The sequence below is a fragment of the Phalangium opilio genome, unplaced genomic scaffold (genome assembly GCF_054372755.1).
Source record: "Phalangium opilio isolate 3A_F unplaced genomic scaffold, DU_Popi_V2 ptg000009l_1, whole genome shotgun sequence".
Classification (NCBI taxonomy): domain Eukaryota; kingdom Metazoa; phylum Arthropoda; class Arachnida; order Opiliones; family Phalangiidae; genus Phalangium; species Phalangium opilio.
In genome coordinates this window covers 2,826,218-2,846,136 of record NW_028324146.1, presented here as the reverse complement: position 1 = coordinate 2,846,136, position 19,919 = coordinate 2,826,218, and the positions used below count along the sequence as shown (strand labels likewise).

At 37.7% G+C, this 19,919-nt stretch overlaps 1 protein-coding gene across 1 annotated transcript in view; it reads left to right on the top strand.

Moving 5' to 3' along the window:
* Positions 1-208: 208 nt before the first annotated feature.
* The window catches only part of E(Pc) (Enhancer of Polycomb), a 31,325-nt gene continuing 11,614 nt past the window's right edge, over positions 209-19,919 (top strand). Inside the window, exons 1-10 of the mRNA XM_089846566.1 lie at positions 209-622; positions 2,368-2,527; positions 4,152-4,393; positions 6,769-6,876; positions 7,094-7,161; positions 7,800-7,880; positions 8,666-8,963; positions 11,019-11,105; positions 11,851-12,134; positions 13,061-13,923. Coding sequence (XP_089702692.1) covers positions 269-622; positions 2,368-2,527; positions 4,152-4,393; positions 6,769-6,876; positions 7,094-7,161; positions 7,800-7,880; positions 8,666-8,963; positions 11,019-11,105; positions 11,851-12,134; positions 13,061-13,923 — 2,545 coding nt within the window. The 5' untranslated portion in view covers positions 209-268. The remainder of the gene's footprint in view (positions 623-2,367; positions 2,528-4,151; positions 4,394-6,768; positions 6,877-7,093; positions 7,162-7,799; positions 7,881-8,665; positions 8,964-11,018; positions 11,106-11,850; positions 12,135-13,060; positions 13,924-19,919) is intronic.

Here is a 19,919-nt window from a genome sequence, read left to right as displayed (position 1 = left end):
CTTTTTAATTTTACGCTGCCATCTCTAAAATTTACTATTTCCGTTTAGCAAAAACTCAACATTTGCAACATATGATTGCTTAATAATTAATTTCAAATTAAATTATAATATAAATGGCCCATATTAATATATTTAGAATTTTTTGAGTTTCCACTTTAAAACCCGTATTATAGTTAGGCGCTTTTTGCATAGATGTCACTGAGAAAGTAGATCGCAATGCGCTATGGGATGGAATGGATGCCATCCTCGAGAAAATGGAGGAGAATGAATGAAGAACAACGTGTTTTCGATATTCACCAGTTTGGTGATAATTACTCTACGATGGAAAACGAGTAAAACATTATCCTCGGTAATTACGAGTGCTTGGAGCCGTAAGCGCGGGCTCAAAATAGCTTTTTCGGCCCTAGTTAAAGTATACCTCGTGGTGTTCGTTTCGCGCGTTTTAAACCGAGACCGTAAAAGCTTCAACATGAGTAAGTTGTCGTTTAGGGCTAGGGCGCTGGACGCCTCGAAGCCTATGCCCGTTTATCGTTCGGAAGAAGTGCCGGATTTGCCCGATTTTGCCGCGATAAATCGGGCAGTCCCTCAAATGCCCACAGGAATGGAAAAAGAAGAAGAATGTGTAAGTGTTCTACGCCTTTGTGAACAAAGGCTTCGTGCTTCAATCTCATTGGTTCTCTATTGATTATGGCGGGATCTCTCAAACTTCACTGATCAAATGGCGAAAAACACTTTCCTTTTTTACACACTACTGTTTATTAGGCCGACTGTAAAACTTTCCATACATGTCCTTCCAATAGAGGGAAATGCATTTGCCAAGTTGTTAACCCCATTAAATTAATTGTGTTTCATTAAATCGTCGTTAAACTAATGCAGCCTAGGCTTAGCTATGAAGCATAACTAGATGTAGATATATAGAATGTGTTTAACGCCATCTACTGGTGACAGCTAACCTATTGCCTGAGCATTGTGTTTACAAATTAAAATACGTTTTTGAGGTTTAATTTTAATATCATTTAGACAACGGGTTCTTTGGTGTGTTAGCTTCCTTTAAAACTACACATACTTGATATAAATTCATTATTAGCATAGCTCTGTATTAGAACGCTGTCATAATCGTAACAGGGGTTCGATTATCAGGGTAATAAGCCTACAGGGGAATAAATACTTTTGGGGTGATACTGGTGTTCATATATGTTTGTTTTGGCGCTTTCTGTTGTTGAACTGAGTTAATTCTGGCATTATATACAACTGTAGCCGTAACGTTAGCGTCTACGAGAGTGTTTTGTAAAACCGTGTTTTTCATTATTTTTCTACAACACGAAGCAGCCAAAGGGTTTTGTTACTTCTAAAAGGGAAGGAATGAGCGTTTCTATGCTCGAGAACGCATCTCTACCGAATACATCACAATTAAATTATGATAATTATGATAGAACCTTCTTTAAACAGGGAAATTGGTATTTTCAAAATTGTGGCTGTAGACTAAGTTTTAATTCTTGTTAGATTAAGTAGCAATAATTAATGGTTTTAAGTGTTCAGTTTTAATTATTTCGAGTTTAATGTTAGCATGAGTAATGTCAATAGATGGTAAAATTGTCCAAAAGACTTGAGTTGCCGCGGGTTTGAAAAAAAAAATAACAGACGAGACATAACCCGTTGAATAAAGTTGTCAGACTGCTACGGCAATGAACATTCTCTTTTTCTCAGAAAAGGCTGAAAATGATACACTTACATTGGCAACTGTTTTTTCAACCTTAAAAGAGAGCCCATTGTTCCTATAATATCCCATATTTTAGTCCTATCCTATATTCAGCTGTATCTTCGTAAAATATAACGTAAAATCTTGTATTTTTCATTTTCTAATGTAATTGCTGTTGTTTAGTAACAAAGTAATTCGGGTACCCTTCAGTGTATGTAATAATTTTTTTTTAATTTGACAAGGCAACTCGGCAATTGCGTACTTGCACTCGAATCCAAATTTCCATTCCGAAATTCAATGTATTTTTTAAATAGCCTAATTTAACGCCAATAATATTCCTGCAATAGGGACTTGGCATTACTACGTCATGAAACGTCACGCTACCTTCCACTAGTGCTAAAAACATACCAGGAGGAGGGGCTTATGTAGCTTTCATTCTGTAAAAAAACATACCATAATGGCGCTGCTGGGGGCGGAGTTAAGCCCGAATTGCCAAGTCCCTATTATGATAAATAATTTACTCTTATATTTTCCTATATAACCTAATATTTTGTCCTATAAAATCCTTTGAAACGGAACAAAACAATATCCAGGGTTCCTTTGAGCTTTATCTTCCGTTACGTTCCTATCTAAAATTGTTTTTACTTTTTATTGCTGGTGGTTATTAGGAGCACCATCTTCAAAGGGCAATATCAGCGCAACAAGCATTTGGTCACACAGGAGAACTTGTTATTCCAACTCCCGAAGTTTACACCGCAAATGAAGAGGACTATGAAAACATTTACCCAGGAAACTACAAAATGCCTCGGCAACTTATACACATGCAGCGTAATATATTTAAATATTTTTGGAGGAAAATCTTAAGGGTTGCTACAATATCTGGAAAAGTCAAATAATTTAAAGATGCTGTGGAGTGTCATGAAAAGTCAGGGCTCGGTAATTTTCTAATTTGAAATAGTACAGAGTGCTGTCAGTTGTGACGTCAGATCCAAGGTTAAACGTCACGAGTCTGCTTTTAGCAATGGGCGGCCATGACAGTTACCGTTTTTTCTTTATGGGAAAACAGCATGGGTGACGTCACACCGGCGCTTCTGACAGCACTCTACTATAATAATATACCACCGGAGTTCTGAAGGAAAGTCAACTAATAGGGGAACCACGTGACCCGCGCTTTGCTTTAAGACAGTCAGGGAAAACCTAGATAGTTATCGAATTTGTAAATGGTCTAAGTAATTTTTGGGAAAAGTTCGAAATTTTTTACAAAGACAGGAATATTAAAATGGGCCAAATAGATTACGGAAAATTTAAAAATTCTAGCAGAGTCATGAAAAATTATTTTAGCGGTAAAAATAATATTCTTTAAAGTACGCTGTTTTTACAGGGTTCGTGCGGAACCTGGATAAGTCAGGGATATGGAAAATACGGGAATAAATCAGGGATTTAAAACATTTTCCTAAAAAGTCAGGGATATGTCAGGGATTTTATTTTGGTATATGAACCCGTTCTTCGTGCAATGCTAAATATGAGCGTGGAGTGATGAAGTGGGCTTTGGTGTACACCTTAAAATGGTCAGGGATATAGGCAAAATTTGGTCAGGGATAACCTGCAAAAATCAGGGATTTTCAATGTGAAAATTTCGTACGAATCGTGTGTTAACAATCTCCTTTTGGCAAAAAAAACAGGGTTCATACAAACCTGGAAAACCGGGAAATATCAGGGAAATTGATTTTTGCGTCAAACGTCAGGGAAAAATCAGGGAAATTTCAAATAAATAGTAAATGTCAGCGAAATCAGGGAAATTTCAAATAAATAGTAAATGTCAGGGAAATCAGGGAAATTTCAAATAAATAGTAAATGTCAGGGAAATCAGGGAAATTTCAAATAAATAGTAAATGTCAGGGAAATCGGGGAAATTTCAAATAAATAGTAAATGTCAGGGAAATCAGGGAAATTTCAAATAAATAGTAAATGTCAGGGAAATCAGGGAAATTTCAAATAAATAGTAAATGTCAGGGAAGTTTACGAGGATAGTGTACTTTTCGCCCAATTCAGTTTATTTTCGATCGAGGTAGCTGAAAGAAAAATAATTTTCGTATAATTTAATAATAATAATTTCCAGCCATAGAGATGGCTCCAGCGGTACTCGCGGTCCCTCTGAGGCTCTGAGTCCTCTCAAGGCCATGTTTGTAGTGTTATTAGCATACTCTATAAAATTAGGGGCTCTTACACCTGGAAATATCAGGGGGAAAAACCTATGCAAAAACCTGGAAATATCAGGGAAATTGATTTTCCAGATTTTGTATGAACCCTGAAAAACAATTCAGGGAAAACTACTGAAAAGTCAACTAGGAATTGAGTCTAAGAGTTGTTTGAAATTGTGCAACCCTGTCAAATTACTCTCCTTTACAAACAACGCGTGAAAGTGTTAACATTCATATTTTTGGTTGTACAGCTTTTGCCATGGACCAGGACATCCCGGATTATGATATGGATTCTGAAGATGAAAAATGGATAAATCAACAAGCGCGAAAAATGGAAATTACTTCGATTCAATTTGAGGAAATTATGGACAGACTGGAAAAAAGTAGCGGACAGCAAGTTGTGACGCTGAAAGAAGCCAAACTTCTGCTCAAGGAAGACGATGATCTCATAATAGCCGTCTACGACTATTGGCTGAACAAAAGACTTAGACTCGTAAGATCACAGGGTTTTACGTATTCTGCCGCAAGGACAGATTATTGCGTACTTTCTGCAACCTAGCTAGTTGCTAAAACTGTTCACTAGCTGATCTTAGCGAGCTGGCTTGGTTTACTAACATAAAGAAAGTATATTGGACTCAAAAGATGAGTTGTAAGACTAGGGAATATACTTTATATTAAATACTAGGCCTCACAACCTGTTTTCCTGGAAATTTGCGAGTCCTATGCGAGTCTTCTTTTATTTTTCCCTCTCTTTGAACTAGTCAATTTTTGTTTGGCATGTCCATTTCTTCTTCGCAAGAGGTCAAGTAAAGCAACTTGCTACATGACATCTTTTTGTACCATCTTGGGTTTGGCAGCGCGTGATCGAGTAGGCTATGTTGCTACACAATGCAGGCAAAGACTGATATAGCTTTATTTGACATTTGCTATAAACGATAACGCATTGCATTCCACAGTCCGTGGCTGCGTTATCACTTGTCAGTGCAGGCGCTCTTACACGAGGCTACCAAAGGCTAAGATATAGGAGGTTGTCTATAGAGCTATCTCAGAAGCCTTAGTGTGACGTCACCCATGCTATTTGCCCATAGAACATAAGCGGTACCAACTGACAAAGCTAGTCGCGTGACGTTTTACCTAGGCACTCGCGTCACAACTGAGATAGCTCTTTTGGTTCTTTTGTGATATTTCCATTAAAATAATTTTTTGAAAGCAATTTTATTTATTTATCATAAACTCAATTATAAGGTGGGGTGGCGTAGCGTAGCGGTTAGCGCTTTCGCCTCGCAGCAAGAGGATCCCGGGTGAAAATCTGGGAAGAAATCCTTCTGCGTAGAGTTTGCAAGTTCTCTCCCCGCTTGTTAAAAGGAGTTTTCCTCCGCGGTCTAACCCGGTTTCTCCTTTCCATTACAACTTGCAGAGGTTAACGGTAATAGTTAGTATAGGGCGCTGTCGGTTAGCTGTGGCATAGGGGCTAGCCACCCCCCCCCCCTATGCATTGTAAAGGGACCCACCTGTAAACAAGCCACAGGCTTAGTGCGGAAATCCCTTCATAGACAAAGCTTAGATTATTATTATTATTATAATTAGTTACTAGTTTTTAGTAAATAAGGGACTATTTTTAGTTATTACTTACTATTTTCAATTTAGACTCGTTAGTCTCAGTAAAAAAAGAATTGGACTCGCATTGGTCTCTATTAACAATTTTTGACTTTTTATAGAATAGAAATTATATAGATTAGATTAAACAAAAGGCAAATAGAAATAATAGAGGTAGTAGGGAGAGTGCATGATTCAGGTTGCCTCTAATCAAGGGAATGAAATATTTAACACTCCCTAATGGTATACATTTCAATAACTCGCGAGTATGCTGGCAAACTAAATTATATTTACTACCAATTTTGCACTACGAAATCTATGATTGTATCCAAGAGGCAAAAATATTCTAAAACATTCCGTGAATTCCTCAAAAGCCAAATTTAGGGTTCGTACGGAACCTGGATAACCTGGAAAAGTCGGGGATTTGGAAAATAAGGGAAAAAGTCAGGGATTTCGTTTGGTAAATCATATCATGCATCAAGCCAAGGGTGATGAAGTGGACTCTGGTCAGGGTTCATACAAACCTGGAAAAATCAGGGAAATATATAGTTGACAAAAACCTCGGGGAAGTTTAGAATTTTTAGTTAAAATCAGGGAAATTTGCGTCAAACAGGGGCCGAGTAATTAAGCAAAATGTTCGTAAACATCCCCTCCATAGGATTAACATTACACCCAACTTTGGAGGCTCATAACTCTGGTTATATTAGTGATACGGGGATATCCTTTGATTATGTAATAGTCAGATTTGCCCCCCCCCTCCTTCGTTAACATTTGCTCCATAGGATACTCCATATAGGGGAAAAACCTGGAAACTTCAGGGAAGTATATGAGTAACAACCTGGAAATTCGTTTTTCAAAAGTTGTATGAACCCTGAAGGAGAAAACACCTTAAAATGGTCAGGGATATTGGCAAAATATGGTCAGGGATAAGCAGGAAGTCAGGGGTTTAAGGCATTTTCAATATAATAATTTCGTCCGAACCCTGAAATTGCTATTATCTGGGGAGAGAAATTTCAAATAAGCAACGGCCATAGAACATAGTGAGAAAGCGAGACTTGGCGTTGTAAACATAATTTTACTGCGAATACACTAAGAAAGGTTTTTTATTGACTTACGTGCACTGTGCCTAATTACTTTCTGTTAGTTCTATTTGCCTTTTTAGGTTAATTCGGTTGTTATTTGATTATTCCCAAAATTAGGAGTGATTTAAGTCTAATCTTAATCTTGACATATTTGGCTACTAATGTCACGTGGCGTCTCATTTTATTTCAGCAACACCCTCTAATACCTACAGTAAAAACCGAGAAACGGGATGGATCGACAAATAGCAATCCATACGTTGCTTTTAGGCGGAGGACTGAAAAAATGCAGACTAGAAAGGTGAGTTAGACGACAGCGAGTCGGAGTCCTTCTGCTTGCTCAGGGTATAGGGACTTGGCAGTACTACGCCATGCAACGTAAAAAACATACCAAGAGGGGCCTATATAGCTTTCATTCTTGAAAAATAAAACATACCATAATGGCGTTGGGGGCGGAGTTAAGCCCGAATTGCCTAGTCCCAGTTGTACAAAAATTAAATCCTTTTTCTTTTCTGTAGAATCGGAAGAATGATGAAGCTTCTTATGAGAAAATGCTGAAATTGAGGAGGGATCTCAGCAGGGCAGTGTAAGTGGATATTAGTTTTATTTAAAATTGTGTCCTGTAAAGGGGAATGCGAATTTACAATTTCATATCATATTTTCCCACGAAAGTGGTATCATGTTGCACTTTCAAGTCTCTACTTTCAAAATATCAAGTTTTTAATATAATTGAACCAAAGTTTCTATTTTTAAAATCCATTGAAATTGAATCACGAAAACTCAGTTTCAATATATATATCAATAATTTTGTCTTGTCGAGCTTGTTTGCCTGTTTGATGACATCACTATGACGTGAGGGGGGAAAAAGCGCGGGAATCCTATAGGCGGCGTCTCGAGCTTCTCGCCAGTCTAAACTCTGGGTCTGATAGAGGAGAGAGTGGCACCATCTCGCGTGAAAAATATATCCGTGACGTCGGAGTACGGGAAACGTTTTAGCCTTTCATAAAAAGCGGATTTGAAATAATTTCATATGAAGCATTTTCAAAAATGCATATTGCAGCCAAATAAGCAGAAATCGGAGTCAATTAAAAGCTTGATATTTTTGAATTCACAGAAATTAATTCTATCTTTTGTTATATAAATCAGAGGTTTTTTCTAACGAAGCTTCTCATTCCTTTTATGTTTCTAACTTCAATATATTCTATTTGTGCTCTATTTTATTAGAACGCTATTAGAAATGGTGAAACGCAGAGAGAAAACGAAACGAGAACATCTTCATCTTACTATAGAGATCTTTGAAAAGAGGTATGATTTTTTTTTTTTTTTTTTTTTTTTATTAAAATCAGGGCTGACGCGGGTCAGGGGAAAGTTGATATATGGTTAAGGAAATTTATTTGAGGGAGAAAAAATTTCAGGTTGTTTTAAAAGTAGGTGATAAATGTCAGGTTGTTTTTAAATTAGGTGAATAAATTTCAGGTTGTTTTTAAATTAGGTGAATAAATTTCAGGTTGTTTTAAAAGTAGGTGAATTAATGTCAGGTTGTTTTAAAATTAGGTGAATAAATCTCAGGTTGTTTTAAAATTAGGTGAATAAATCTCAGGTTGTTTTAAAAGTAGGTGAAATAATGTCAGGGAATTTTAAAAAATGGGTGAAATAATGTCAGGGAATTTTAAAAAATGGGTGAAATAATGTCAGGGAATTTTAAAAAATGGGTGAAAAAATGTCAGGGATTTTTAAAAAATGGGTGAAAAAATGTCAGGGAATTTTAAAAAATGGGTGAAAAAATGTCAGGGAATTTTAAAAAATGGGTGAAAAAATGTCAGGGAATTTTAAAAAATGGGTGAAAAAATGTCAGGGAATTTTAAAAAATGGGTGAAAAAATGTCAGGGAATTTTAAAAAATTGGTGAAATAATGTCAGGGAATTTAAGAAAATGAGTGAAAAAATGTCAGGGAATTTAAAAAGTGGGTGAAATAATGTCAGGGAATTATAAAATGGGTAAGAAATAGTCCACGGAATTTTTAAAATAGACGAAAAAGATCAGGGAATTAAAATGGGCCAAAAAAATTAAATATCGTTTATTTGATGCAGGCATCAAGCGGGTGATTTCAGTGGCCAAATTCTAGCTGAAGTTTCAGCAATGAAACATGCCAGGTCAAATTACATTCTACAAAGCAATAATCAGACTGCGGGCAAATTAGAAAGCAACAGAGTCATATCAAAGATGAAAGAGGGGGCGCCTCAAAAGAAAAGGCAGTACACGAAACGGCAGAAGAAACAAGATATTCAAATTCCACATGCACAGCCACATCTGTCTCTTCCTCCACAACTGGAGACGCTAGACTTCTTGTCCGACGCTCTAAGTTCTGACGATGAAGCTCTGTCTCCCGTGAGTCTGAAACATTTTTTAAATCGTGGGAAGTTGAAAGGGTTCCTGGGGGAAAATCTTGAAAGGGTTCCTTGGTAAAATCTTGAAGGGGTTCCTTGGTAAAATCTTGAAGGGGTTCCTTGGTAAAATCTTGAAGGGGTTCCTTGGTAAAATCTTGAAGGGGTTCCTTGGTAAAATCTTGAAGGGGTTCCTTGGTAAAATCTTGAAGGGGTTCCTTGGTAAAATCTTGAAGGGGTTCCTTGGTAAAATCTTGAAGGGGTTCCTTGGTAAAATCTTGAAGGGGTTCCTTGGTAAAATCTTGAAGGGGTTCCTTGGTAAAATCTTGAAGGGGTTCCTTGGTAAAATCTTGAAGGGGTTCCTTGGTAAAATCTTGAAGGGGTTCCTTGGTAAAATCTTGAAGGGGTTCCTTGGTAAAATCTTGAAGGGGTTCCTTGGTAAAATCTTGAAGGGGTTCCTTGGTAAAATCTTGAAGGGGTTCCTTGGTAAAATCTTGAAGGGGTTCCTTGGTAAAATCTTGAAGGGGTTCCTTGGTAAAATCTTGAAGGGGTTCCTTGGTAAAATCTTGAAGGGGTTCCTTGGTAAAATCTTGAAGGGGTTCCTTGGTAAAATCTTGAAGGGGTTCCTTGGTAAAATCTTGAAGGGGTTCCTTGGTAAAATCTTGAAGGGGTTCCTTGGTAAAATCTTGAAGGGGTTCCTTGGTAAAATCTTGAAGGGGTTCCTTGGTAAAATCTTGAAGGGGTTCCTTGGTAAAATCTTGAAGGGGTTCCTTGGTAAAATCTTGAAGGGGTTCCTTGGTAAAATCTTGAAGGGGTTCCTTGGTAAAATCTTGAAGGGGTTCCTTGGTAAAATCTTGAAGGGGTTCCTTGGGGAAAATCTTGAAAGGGTTCCTTGGGGAAAATCTTGATAGGGTTCCTTGGGAAAATCTTGATAGGGTTCCTTGGGAAAATCTTGAAATGGTTTCCTGGGGAAAATCTTGAAATGGTTTCCTTGGGGAAAATCTTCAAAGGGTTCCTTGGGGAAAATCTTGAAATGGTTTCCTTGGGGAAAATCTTGAAAGGGTTCCTGGGGGAAAATCTTGAAAGGGTTCCTGGGGGAAAATATGAATAGCTCAAATGTTCGTGAAAATTGATTTTAGTGGAGAAAATTTCTGGTTTTTGTGAGATTCAATTCAAATACCAAGTATTTCTCGGGAAACAGGGAAAGCCTTGAATAATCAGGGAATATAATTTTACCGGATGAAAGTTTTAAAGTTCATGATCTAGGCCCGTGCCTATCGCGAAACGAGAATATTTTTTTAACTAATAATTTAGTTCGCCGTGTCTTCTCGCTTGGGGGCGCTTTTAGTTCCGTAAAATAAAAAATAAGTTCAGCCTCGTGACCCCGTCGACTGCCACAATATTAGGGCAAGGCATAGACGTAGAGCGGTGAAGCCGAGGTCGCGGATAGTAAAAAAAAAATATTTTAGAAAATTTCCGAAGACCTTTATTAAACAATCGTGCCAAAGAAGTAAAGGATAAAAAAGTTAAGGTTAAAAAATGGAAGGTTACGAAGGAGTAAAAAAATTCCTCTTATGGTATAATAAAACTGTGAATTAGCAAATTCAATACATTTTGTTTTACTAAAAAAACAACAATGTTAAAATCTCATAATTAATTCTTTTGTCCACACAATCTAACCAAAGGATTCGATAAAAAATAAATAGCGATTAAAACAATTACGTTAATTTAAGGGTGAAACCTTTCTCGTTCATAAAATTTTTATAATTGGCCCCTAAAATATCAACAAAAATTTATGGAAGACCCCCTTCGCAACTTAAAAAAGCGCCATCTAGTATACATTTTGGGTGAAAATATTTCCTCTATGAAACTGGATATTTCTCCATATAAAAATTGACACGCACGGGCCTAGATTTATCGGAGGCTCTGGTCAGGGAATTAAATAAAGTTGGATGAAAGTCGGGAAAAATGTGTTTATTGAGGCGGGGCATAGGAGAAGGAATTTTTTTTGTTTGAGTTTTTATACTTTAACGTCTTTATGGATTTATTTTGATTGCAGTCCTCGTCACCATCAGACAAAGAAGATGAGAATGATCCAGATGGTCAGTTTGCCTTTAGGCGGAAGAAATTTACAAATTACCACGCAGTAAGTTTCAATCTTTCTTTCTACTATGTAGTATATAGCATCTACAATTTATTCGCGCGTCATCATAAGGACCTGTTTACCAATTATGTAAGGTAGGGGGCACTAGGCGTTCGGGGGGGGCACTGAGCTCCGGGACCCCTAGGCACGTGTCTACAGTGCCTAGTCAGGGTTCATACAAACCTGGAAAACAGGGAAAACCTGGAAAAATCAGGGAAATAAATAGTTGACAAAAACCTCAGGGAAAATTCAGGGAAATTTAGAATTTTTAGTAAAATTCAGGGAAATAAGGGAAATTTACGTCAAACAGGGGAGAGTAAATTAAGCAAGATGTTCGTAAACATACTCTCCATAGGATTAACATTACACTATACTTTGGAGGCTCATAACTCTGGTTATATTAGAGATACGGGGATGTCCTTTGAGTGTGTAATAGTCATATTTGCCCCCCTCCTTGGTTACCATTTGCTCCATATACGGGAAAAACCTGGAAAATTCAGGGAAGTATATGGGGAAAAACCTGGAAAATTCAGGGAAGTATATGGGGAAAAACCTGGAAATCTCAGGGAAATTTGTTTTCCAAAAGTTGTATGAACCCTGCTAGTAATAGTCTGGACAAACTTATGGAGCATACCCTATGAACTTATGCTTTTACTTATAAGACATACATTATCCTAATAGTTTTTAACGCGGTTTAATTAATAAGAACAAAATTAATCCACTGATAAATATTCTTTTATTATTATAGCCACTCGTTTGTAAAGTTGGGAACTGGCCATGGTGTAGTCCCGAAGAAGGTGGTCTTGGAGATAAGAAGTTCCGTTACTGTCTGACGTCGCTATCCCTACCCAGGCCAAGGTGTATCGGATTCGCCCGTCGTAGGATAGGCCGAGGCGGTCGAGTACTATTAGACAGAGCGTGGACGCCTTTAGACGACCACTGGTCAGATATTGACCTGACTCATCCACATTCCCCGCCAAATGGAGTCGTACAACCTGCCAATGAATTTCTTTCCGAAATTAAAAATGAATGGTATGTGTTTATCTTCCTTTTTTTTATCCGGGTAACGGGGAGCCAAGTTGTCCTATAAATCCTATAAAGTCCTATATATTTGTTGATTCTCCTATCATTTTAAGGGATCCTCCATTTTTTTACAAAGTCTAACTTTACAATATAATTGATGGTGTTAAGTAGAAATAATCATCGCGTCAGTAGGTCGCATGTGATGACGTTTGAGCTATATGAGTCAGTCCTGACTGACTGATAATCACCGCCCAGCCCATACCGCTTGCCCTAGATGGCTGAAAATTTGCGGGAACGTTACTCATTGGTAGTAGGCGCGTACTAAGAAAGATTTTTTTCAATCCGCCGCCATCTTAAAAAATGGCGCCCAGAAATGTAAAAAATCTTCTCTATGCAACAAAGTCCGCGCGTTTTAACCGATTTCACAAATATTTAGTACACTGGTTTCCTTTAACCTATAGACGGGTTGAATGGTCTTTTGCGTTCGATTTGTAGCCATCTTTTTAAATGGCGGCCAAATACTTAAAAACCCTTCTTTATGGAATAATGTCCGCCTGTAAAGTAATAAAAAATGCATCCCTAGGGGCTGACGGGCAACGCCGAGGGCCTTCGCTCTTAGGGTGCTACGAAAATATTAGTCGAATCAGTAAAATCTACCCATTCTTTGTATCATTTTGATGGAAATTCTTATTACACGCGAGCGACGCCGCGGGTAACAGCTAGTAATTTATAAATTTTATCCCCTAATTACATTTTTTTTCCTATAAGCCAAAAAATCCCGTTATTCCTATGTTGGGCTCCCTGAGAACAATGCTTAAGTATTTGTAACGGTCCAAATCCTACAATCCGTACTTTAAAGCTATTTCGCGGGTCAGAGCGACCTAGTAACTACCGTTACATATTTACAAAGTTCTTTCGTAAATTTTAATTTCCAGGCTCCATTTTCGACCTGAAATATCGTACCCCAACGAGTGTAGCGATAATTTAATCGACCCAGATGACGAAAATGGAACGGACTATCCTTCAAATTACAGTAACGTGCTAAGTAGTAGCGGTATTTCATCGTCAATAAGCAGTTGCGTATCGGCGCCGTTTAGTAGTGACGTCTTTCTTAACACGGGCGGGGAAAACGTAGATTGTGTCGGATCCAGTCGTTCAACGGTGTACGTTCGTAGACCGGGTGATTGTGATAGTAATAACACTGGTGGTACTGGTGGTGGTGCCGGTGGTAGCTCCTCTTCAACCACCGAATTTAACCTCGAAAGTTTTCAAAGTCATAGGGAAGAACTGTTTGAAATGCAGCGTAAACAACTCGAGAGGTTAAAAAGCGAAGAGGCGGCCTTAGGTTTATCAAATGACGCTTCGATAACAACAACAACAATTATCGCCGCTAGTGGTCAGAAACTTTTAAATTCGCAGCAACGGAATCTTCCGCGGAGAGGCGGCGGTGTTGGTGGTGACCATTCCAATTCTTTTAATACAACGTCTCGGTTTACGTCGTTAGATTCCGCGAGTGCTCAATTCGCGGTCTCGGCTGTTTTAAGTCCTAGCGATATGTCTGGGATTTTAAATTCCCTGGTGACTTCCTCAACGACCACTCTTAATTCTTCTTCTTCTTCGCCAGTCGCGATGATTCGCTCTTCATCCGGATTGGTCAATGACGGCCACAGCAGTATTACCTCGTGCAACAACAACAGCGCCAAAACGGTTGAAATGATGGCAGCGGCGACATCTAGCGCCGTTGTCTCGGCTGGTGGTAGAACTACAATGTTGCTTAGTAATGGGCCTACTGTAGACAGTAAGTTTATAATTTAAAATACAAACAAAAAAAGTATGCGTGTTGTTAATCAAACTTACTTCTTAACCGATCCCCCTTTTATAAATATAAGTACTACCAATTTTTAATGTGTGAAAGTTTTACTTGTGTCGATCATGATGATGATGATGTTGATGTGAGTAAAGGCATTTTATAGTAACTAAAATCTTTTGTTTTATTTATAATCGTCTTAACGCGCTTGCCATACAAAAATAAGAGTGCAGGGTTGCCACGCGTCAGGGAAAACCTTTAACAGGGTTCATAAAAACCTGGAAAATTCAGGGAAATTTCGAATTTTTAGTAAGTGTCAGGGAAATTTGTGTCAGACAGGGGCCGAGTAATTAAGGTCGAGCTACAGCCAACTTGGGAAGGGGGGAGGGGTTTTTCATATGCCTTTAGTTTCTGCTCATTTCCAAGCAAGTGTTTCAAATAAAAAATTTCAAAACTTTACAAACCGAAAGACAGCATTTCAAAGATTACAACAAAATTGTGAAAAACTTTTATTTTTGAAATTACATTAAGTTAAATGACATTAAATTTAAAGTTACTAATTCCAATATATCTTGTCTTTCCGTCGTTTAAATTGCATAAAATTTTGCATACACGCGCATTTACACCTACGCTAGTGGTTAATCGAGACACTTTTGCAAAATGTCAATTATTAAACTAATTAAGCGAATAAATTAATTTAATTAGTGACTTAATTAGTTACATAATTGACATTTTGCAAAAGTGTCTCGATTAACCACTAGCGTAGGTGTAAATGCGCGTGTATGCAAAATTTTATGCAATTTAAACGACGGAAAGACAAGATATATTGGAATTAGTAACTTTAAATTTAATGTAATTTAACTTAATGTAATTTCAAAAATAAAAGTTTTTCACAATTTTGTTGTTATCTTTGAAATGTTGTCTTTCGGTTTGTAAAGTCTTGAAATTTTTTAATTGAAACACTTGCTTGGAAATGAGCAGAAACTAAAGGCATATGAAAAACTCCTCCCCCTTCCCAAGTTGGCTTTAGCTCGACCTTAAGCAAAATGTTCGTAAACATACCTTCCATAAGATTAACATTACACCAAACTTTGGAGGCTGATAACTCTGGTTCTACTAGAGATACGGGGATGTCCTTTGAGTATGTTATAGTTCAATTTGCCCCCCCCCCTCCTACGGGAAAACCTGGAAAACTCAGGGAAGTATATAGGGAAAACCTGGAAATCTCAGGGAAATTTGTTTTCCAAAAGTTGTATGAACCCTGTTTAAAAGTCAGGGAATTTAAAAAATGGGCCGGAAAGGTCAGGGAGTTTTAAAAATTTCAGCAAATACAGCAGGGTTCATACAAACCGGGAAAACGTTGAAAAATAAGGGAAATAAATAGTTGACAAAAACCTCAGGGAAATTTAGAATTTTTTAGTAAAATTCAGGGAAATCAGGGAAATTTGCGTCAAACAAGGCCCGAGTAATTAAGAAAAATGTTCGTGAATATTCCCTCCATAGGATTAACATTACACTATACTTTGGAGGCTCATAACTCTGGTTCTGCTAGAGATACGGGGATGTCCTTTGAGTATGTTATAGTCCTATTTGCCCCCCCCCCTCCTTTGTTAACATTTGCTCCATAGGATACTCCATATACGGGAAAAACCTGGAAAACTCAGAGAAGTATATTGGGGAAAAACCTGGAAAACTCAGGGAAGTATATGGGGAGAAACCTGGAAAATTCAGGGAAATTTGTTTTCCAAAAGTTGTATGAAACCTGGTCAGGGAGAAGTCAGGGAATTTTATTTTAGTGGGTAAAATTTCTGGGGATAAGTCTTTATTGAAAGAGTAATGAAAGTTTCTCCTCATCCTAATCTCTTAACACAGAGTGAACTCTAGAGCAATCCTTAAAAATGCTGTCTAGAATTATTCTTGTAAAGAAAATGCCTTTAAAAAAGTCTCTTAGACTGTTATTTATAGTTAAAATGTTTCTTAATCATTTTGGTGCAACAAATACATTGGAAAACTTAATGTAAATCGAGTTTATTTAATTATAAGCACTTAAAACGTGCTGTAAACATTTACCCTTTCGCCCTAAAAGGTCAGGGAAAACCTGGAAAAGTCAGGTAATTTGGTTCCGAAAATTCCGTGGCAACCCTGTTAACCGTGAGAACGTAGAATACGGTTACCACTTCCCTTATAATTCCATTTCCAGCGCCATCTTGAGGGTGCTAATAAATTCACGTAATAGTTTACTTCCTCATGTAACGAAAGTATAGCCTCTTTTGATGTTCTAACGGTATTCTGATCGCGTTTTTTGGCATAACCCATTTACTTATCGAGTTTTACAATAGTAAGATTATCAAAATTGAAGACTTAGAACTGAACTAATCACCCAAACCCATATTTATAATCGCTCCTTAATTGTCAACGCGAACGTAATTATGGAGTATTATTAGAAAATAAGTTTAAAAACCGCGCTACATATTTGCTATAGGGTGTTTCCGCGAGAGTAAAAAGGGGGAAGAAATAGGGGGCGAAAACCGGTTTTCAGGGGATGTCAACATGGCGTCCTAACGTGGCCAGAGCGGGCAGCCGGCAAGGGGAGAGGAAAGAGGGAAGGTAACTTGACGTCACGCGCAAAGACCCTATACATAGTTTACCGGCGTAGAGGATTCCTACCATTAACACCAGGAGACCAAGCGACTTAGAGTGTAAAATCGTCTGCTATTTTACGCTCTAAGTTGCCAGATATCCATGTGCAATTGGTATGAATCCTCCACGCCTGTAAACTATGTATAGACTAGTGTCGTTAGAAAGGGGGTGTAGACTGTATCCCTTCCTCTATAGATCTATCTCGGTTGTGACGTCAGTGGCTAGGTAAAACGTCACGGGCTTAGCTTTGGTAGAGGCCGGCCATGTTTGGTACCACTTTGGTTTTATGGGCAAATAGCAAGGGTGACGTCACACAGTAGGGGGGATGACACTGAGCCAAGAGATAGATGGATATGACGTTTACATACGTAGTACTGACACTACTCTATTTTCAGAGTACCTTGCCTTCTTGCAGCAGTGTATTGTATTCATATTATAGCGATCAGGCAGAAAGATGAACGAAAGTTACCAGAAAATTTCAATATATTTATGGGGTGAACAATAGAGCTATCTCAGAAGCCTTAGTGTGACGTCACCCATGCTATTTGCCCATAGAACCAAAGCGGTACCAAACATGGCCGCCCACTGCCAAAGCTAAGCCTCTGACGTTCTACCTAGGCACTGACGTCACAATTAAGAATATTAGTTAACAGGACGGGAAACGGGTTTCACTGAAGAGCAAACAGTCACGCGTGACTCTTGTGAATACTAAAGGGAACAGAGCGGTATTGACTCTTTAGTCTCTTATAACATTTGATATTTACGCAAAATGGGCTAAAGAAATGTGCTCCTCTCTCTCAGCTTTAACTGAAGTACAGTGTTGTCAGGCCTAATTCATTTTGGTGCAACTAATACATTTGAAAACTTTATGTACAGAGTTTATTTAATTATAAGCACTTAAAACGTGCTGTAAACATTTACACTTTCGGCCTAAAAAGATCAGGGAAAACCTGGAAAAGTCAGGGAATTTGGTTCTGAAAATTCCTTGGCAACCCTGTACTGGGCAAAGCTTAAACCGGTGGGGAATGTCAGCAACTTACAAAGGGCCCACTGACATAGCTCTCGTAAATAGCGCTTAAACGTAATGCTAACGCTCACGCTCAAGCAATAACTCCTTCATCAGGGTGGTCAGATAGGTGCGCAAGAGAGGAAACCGCCAAAAGTCGTTGAAAAATGAGCCAAATATCAACAAATGCTCTTTTAAACTGGCCACATTTGCAAATCCAAACTCCCCTTTTGCCACGAAAAAAACCACAAGAACCATTTGAATATCATCAAAAAGCTATTATAGCCAAACAAAAATTTAATATCGCCAAAAAAGCTATTATAGCCAAAACAATAATTCAATATCGCCAAAAAGTTATTATAGCCAAAACGAAAATTTAATATCGCCAAAAAAAAAAAGATATAGCTAAAACGAAAATTTAATATGGCCAAAAAAAAGATATTATAGCCAAAACGAAAATTTAATATCGCCAAAAAAGATATTATAGCCAAAAACATTTTATAGCCAAAACGAAAATTTAATATCGCCAAAAAAGATATTATAGCCAAAAAACATTTTATAGCCAAAACGGAAATTTAATATCGCCAAAAAAAGATATTATAGCCAAAAAACATTTTATAGCCAAAACGGAAATTTAATATCGCCAAAAAAAGATATTATAGCCAAGAAACATTTTATAGTCAAAACGAAAATTTAATATCGCCAAATAAAGATATTATAGCCAAAAAAATTTAATATCGCCAATAAAGGTATTATAGTCAAACGAAAGTTCAATATCGCCAATAAAGGTATTATAGTCAAACGAAAGTTCAATATCGCCAAAAAAAATTTAATATGGCCAAAAAAGGTATAGTCAAACGAAAGTTCAATATCGCCAAAAAAATTTAATATGGCCAAAAAAGGTATAGTCAAACGAAAGTTCAATATCGCCAAAAAAATTTAATATGGCCAAAAAAGGTATAGTCAAACGAAAGTTCAATATCGCCAAAAAAACCTATTATAGCCAATCGAAACTTGAATATTACCAAAAATTACAAGGGAAGATGAATATCGCCAAAAATTACAAAGGAAAATGAATATCGCCAAAAGAATAACAAAGGAAATCTGAACATCCACAAAAGATCATTTCTAATCGCCAAATGCCTCTCAAAAAATCTCCTAGTTTGCCGTTAATCGCCAATTCTGGCCACCCTGTCCTTTTGACTCCTTGACATCACATCATTAAATTTAAAGCAAGTCTCCATTGTGGTTTAGTTTATATAATTACCACTAGATGCTCCCTTAGTCGAGGGTTGGGGCTTTGCACAGGCTGGTTTTAGCTCCCCCTCGTGCACGAATTCTGATTGGTTCCTGCCTATGACAAAATAAAATTGCTGTGTTGAAGATTAGCCAGCGTGTTAGGGGCGCCACAAGAGCCAACATTTGCTTTAATTAAAGCCCAGCGTATGGTATTGGCTGACCCTTGATTAGCTGCCTGTCAGTGGAGAGGTAAGCACGCCTGGAGCCGCTTGTAAAAAAGTTTGGATTAACTAGAGGTAAGCCCATTTCCCGTCCTCTTTAGATTCAGGGTTCTTGAAATTGAAAAGTTAAGGTATTATTTTGTTGGTATTTATTTCTTGTAAATTCTAGCGTGTTTTCTTTGTATGGGTTAGAGAGACTATGAGGGAGGATGAAGTTGCCAGACAAGCCTTTTTTAAGCGTTTTAGATTGATCAGAGATAGATTTAATTTTAGAAGCAGGAATGGAGAACGGTTAGTATTTACGTCAGTCCGACTGATAGCCCAGTATAGAGCCCCTCCCTGCAACACGAAACGAAAAGTTAAAATTATCTTATTGGCTCACTTAAATTATGTCTTGATGACGTTGCTGACGGAGAAAGGCGAAAAATACGTAATTCCTTTTTACCTCTGTCGCTATGACCCGCCTCTTCTTTCATTCCCCTCCGTCCAGTGAAAGGGGGTCCGGGACTTTGACGCGCGCCCAGATTACTCTGTTCCCTATTCCTACTTCTGAAATTAAATCTATCCCTGGATTGATAAAGTGACATCGAAGTCATTAACAAAACTTTCAAAAACCTTCCTTTAATTTTATATACGTAGGGTTCATACAAACCTGGAAATAAATAGTTGACAAAAACTGCAGGGAAATTTAGGATTTTTAGTAAAATTCAGGGAAATATGCGTCAAACAGCAACGTGCAAAATGTTCATAAACATCCCTTCCATAGGATTAACATTACACTATACTTTGGAGGCTCATAACTGTGGTTCTACTAGAGATACGGGGATGTCCTTTTAGTATGTTATTTGCCCCCATCCAACAATACTAAAAACTTGGTATTT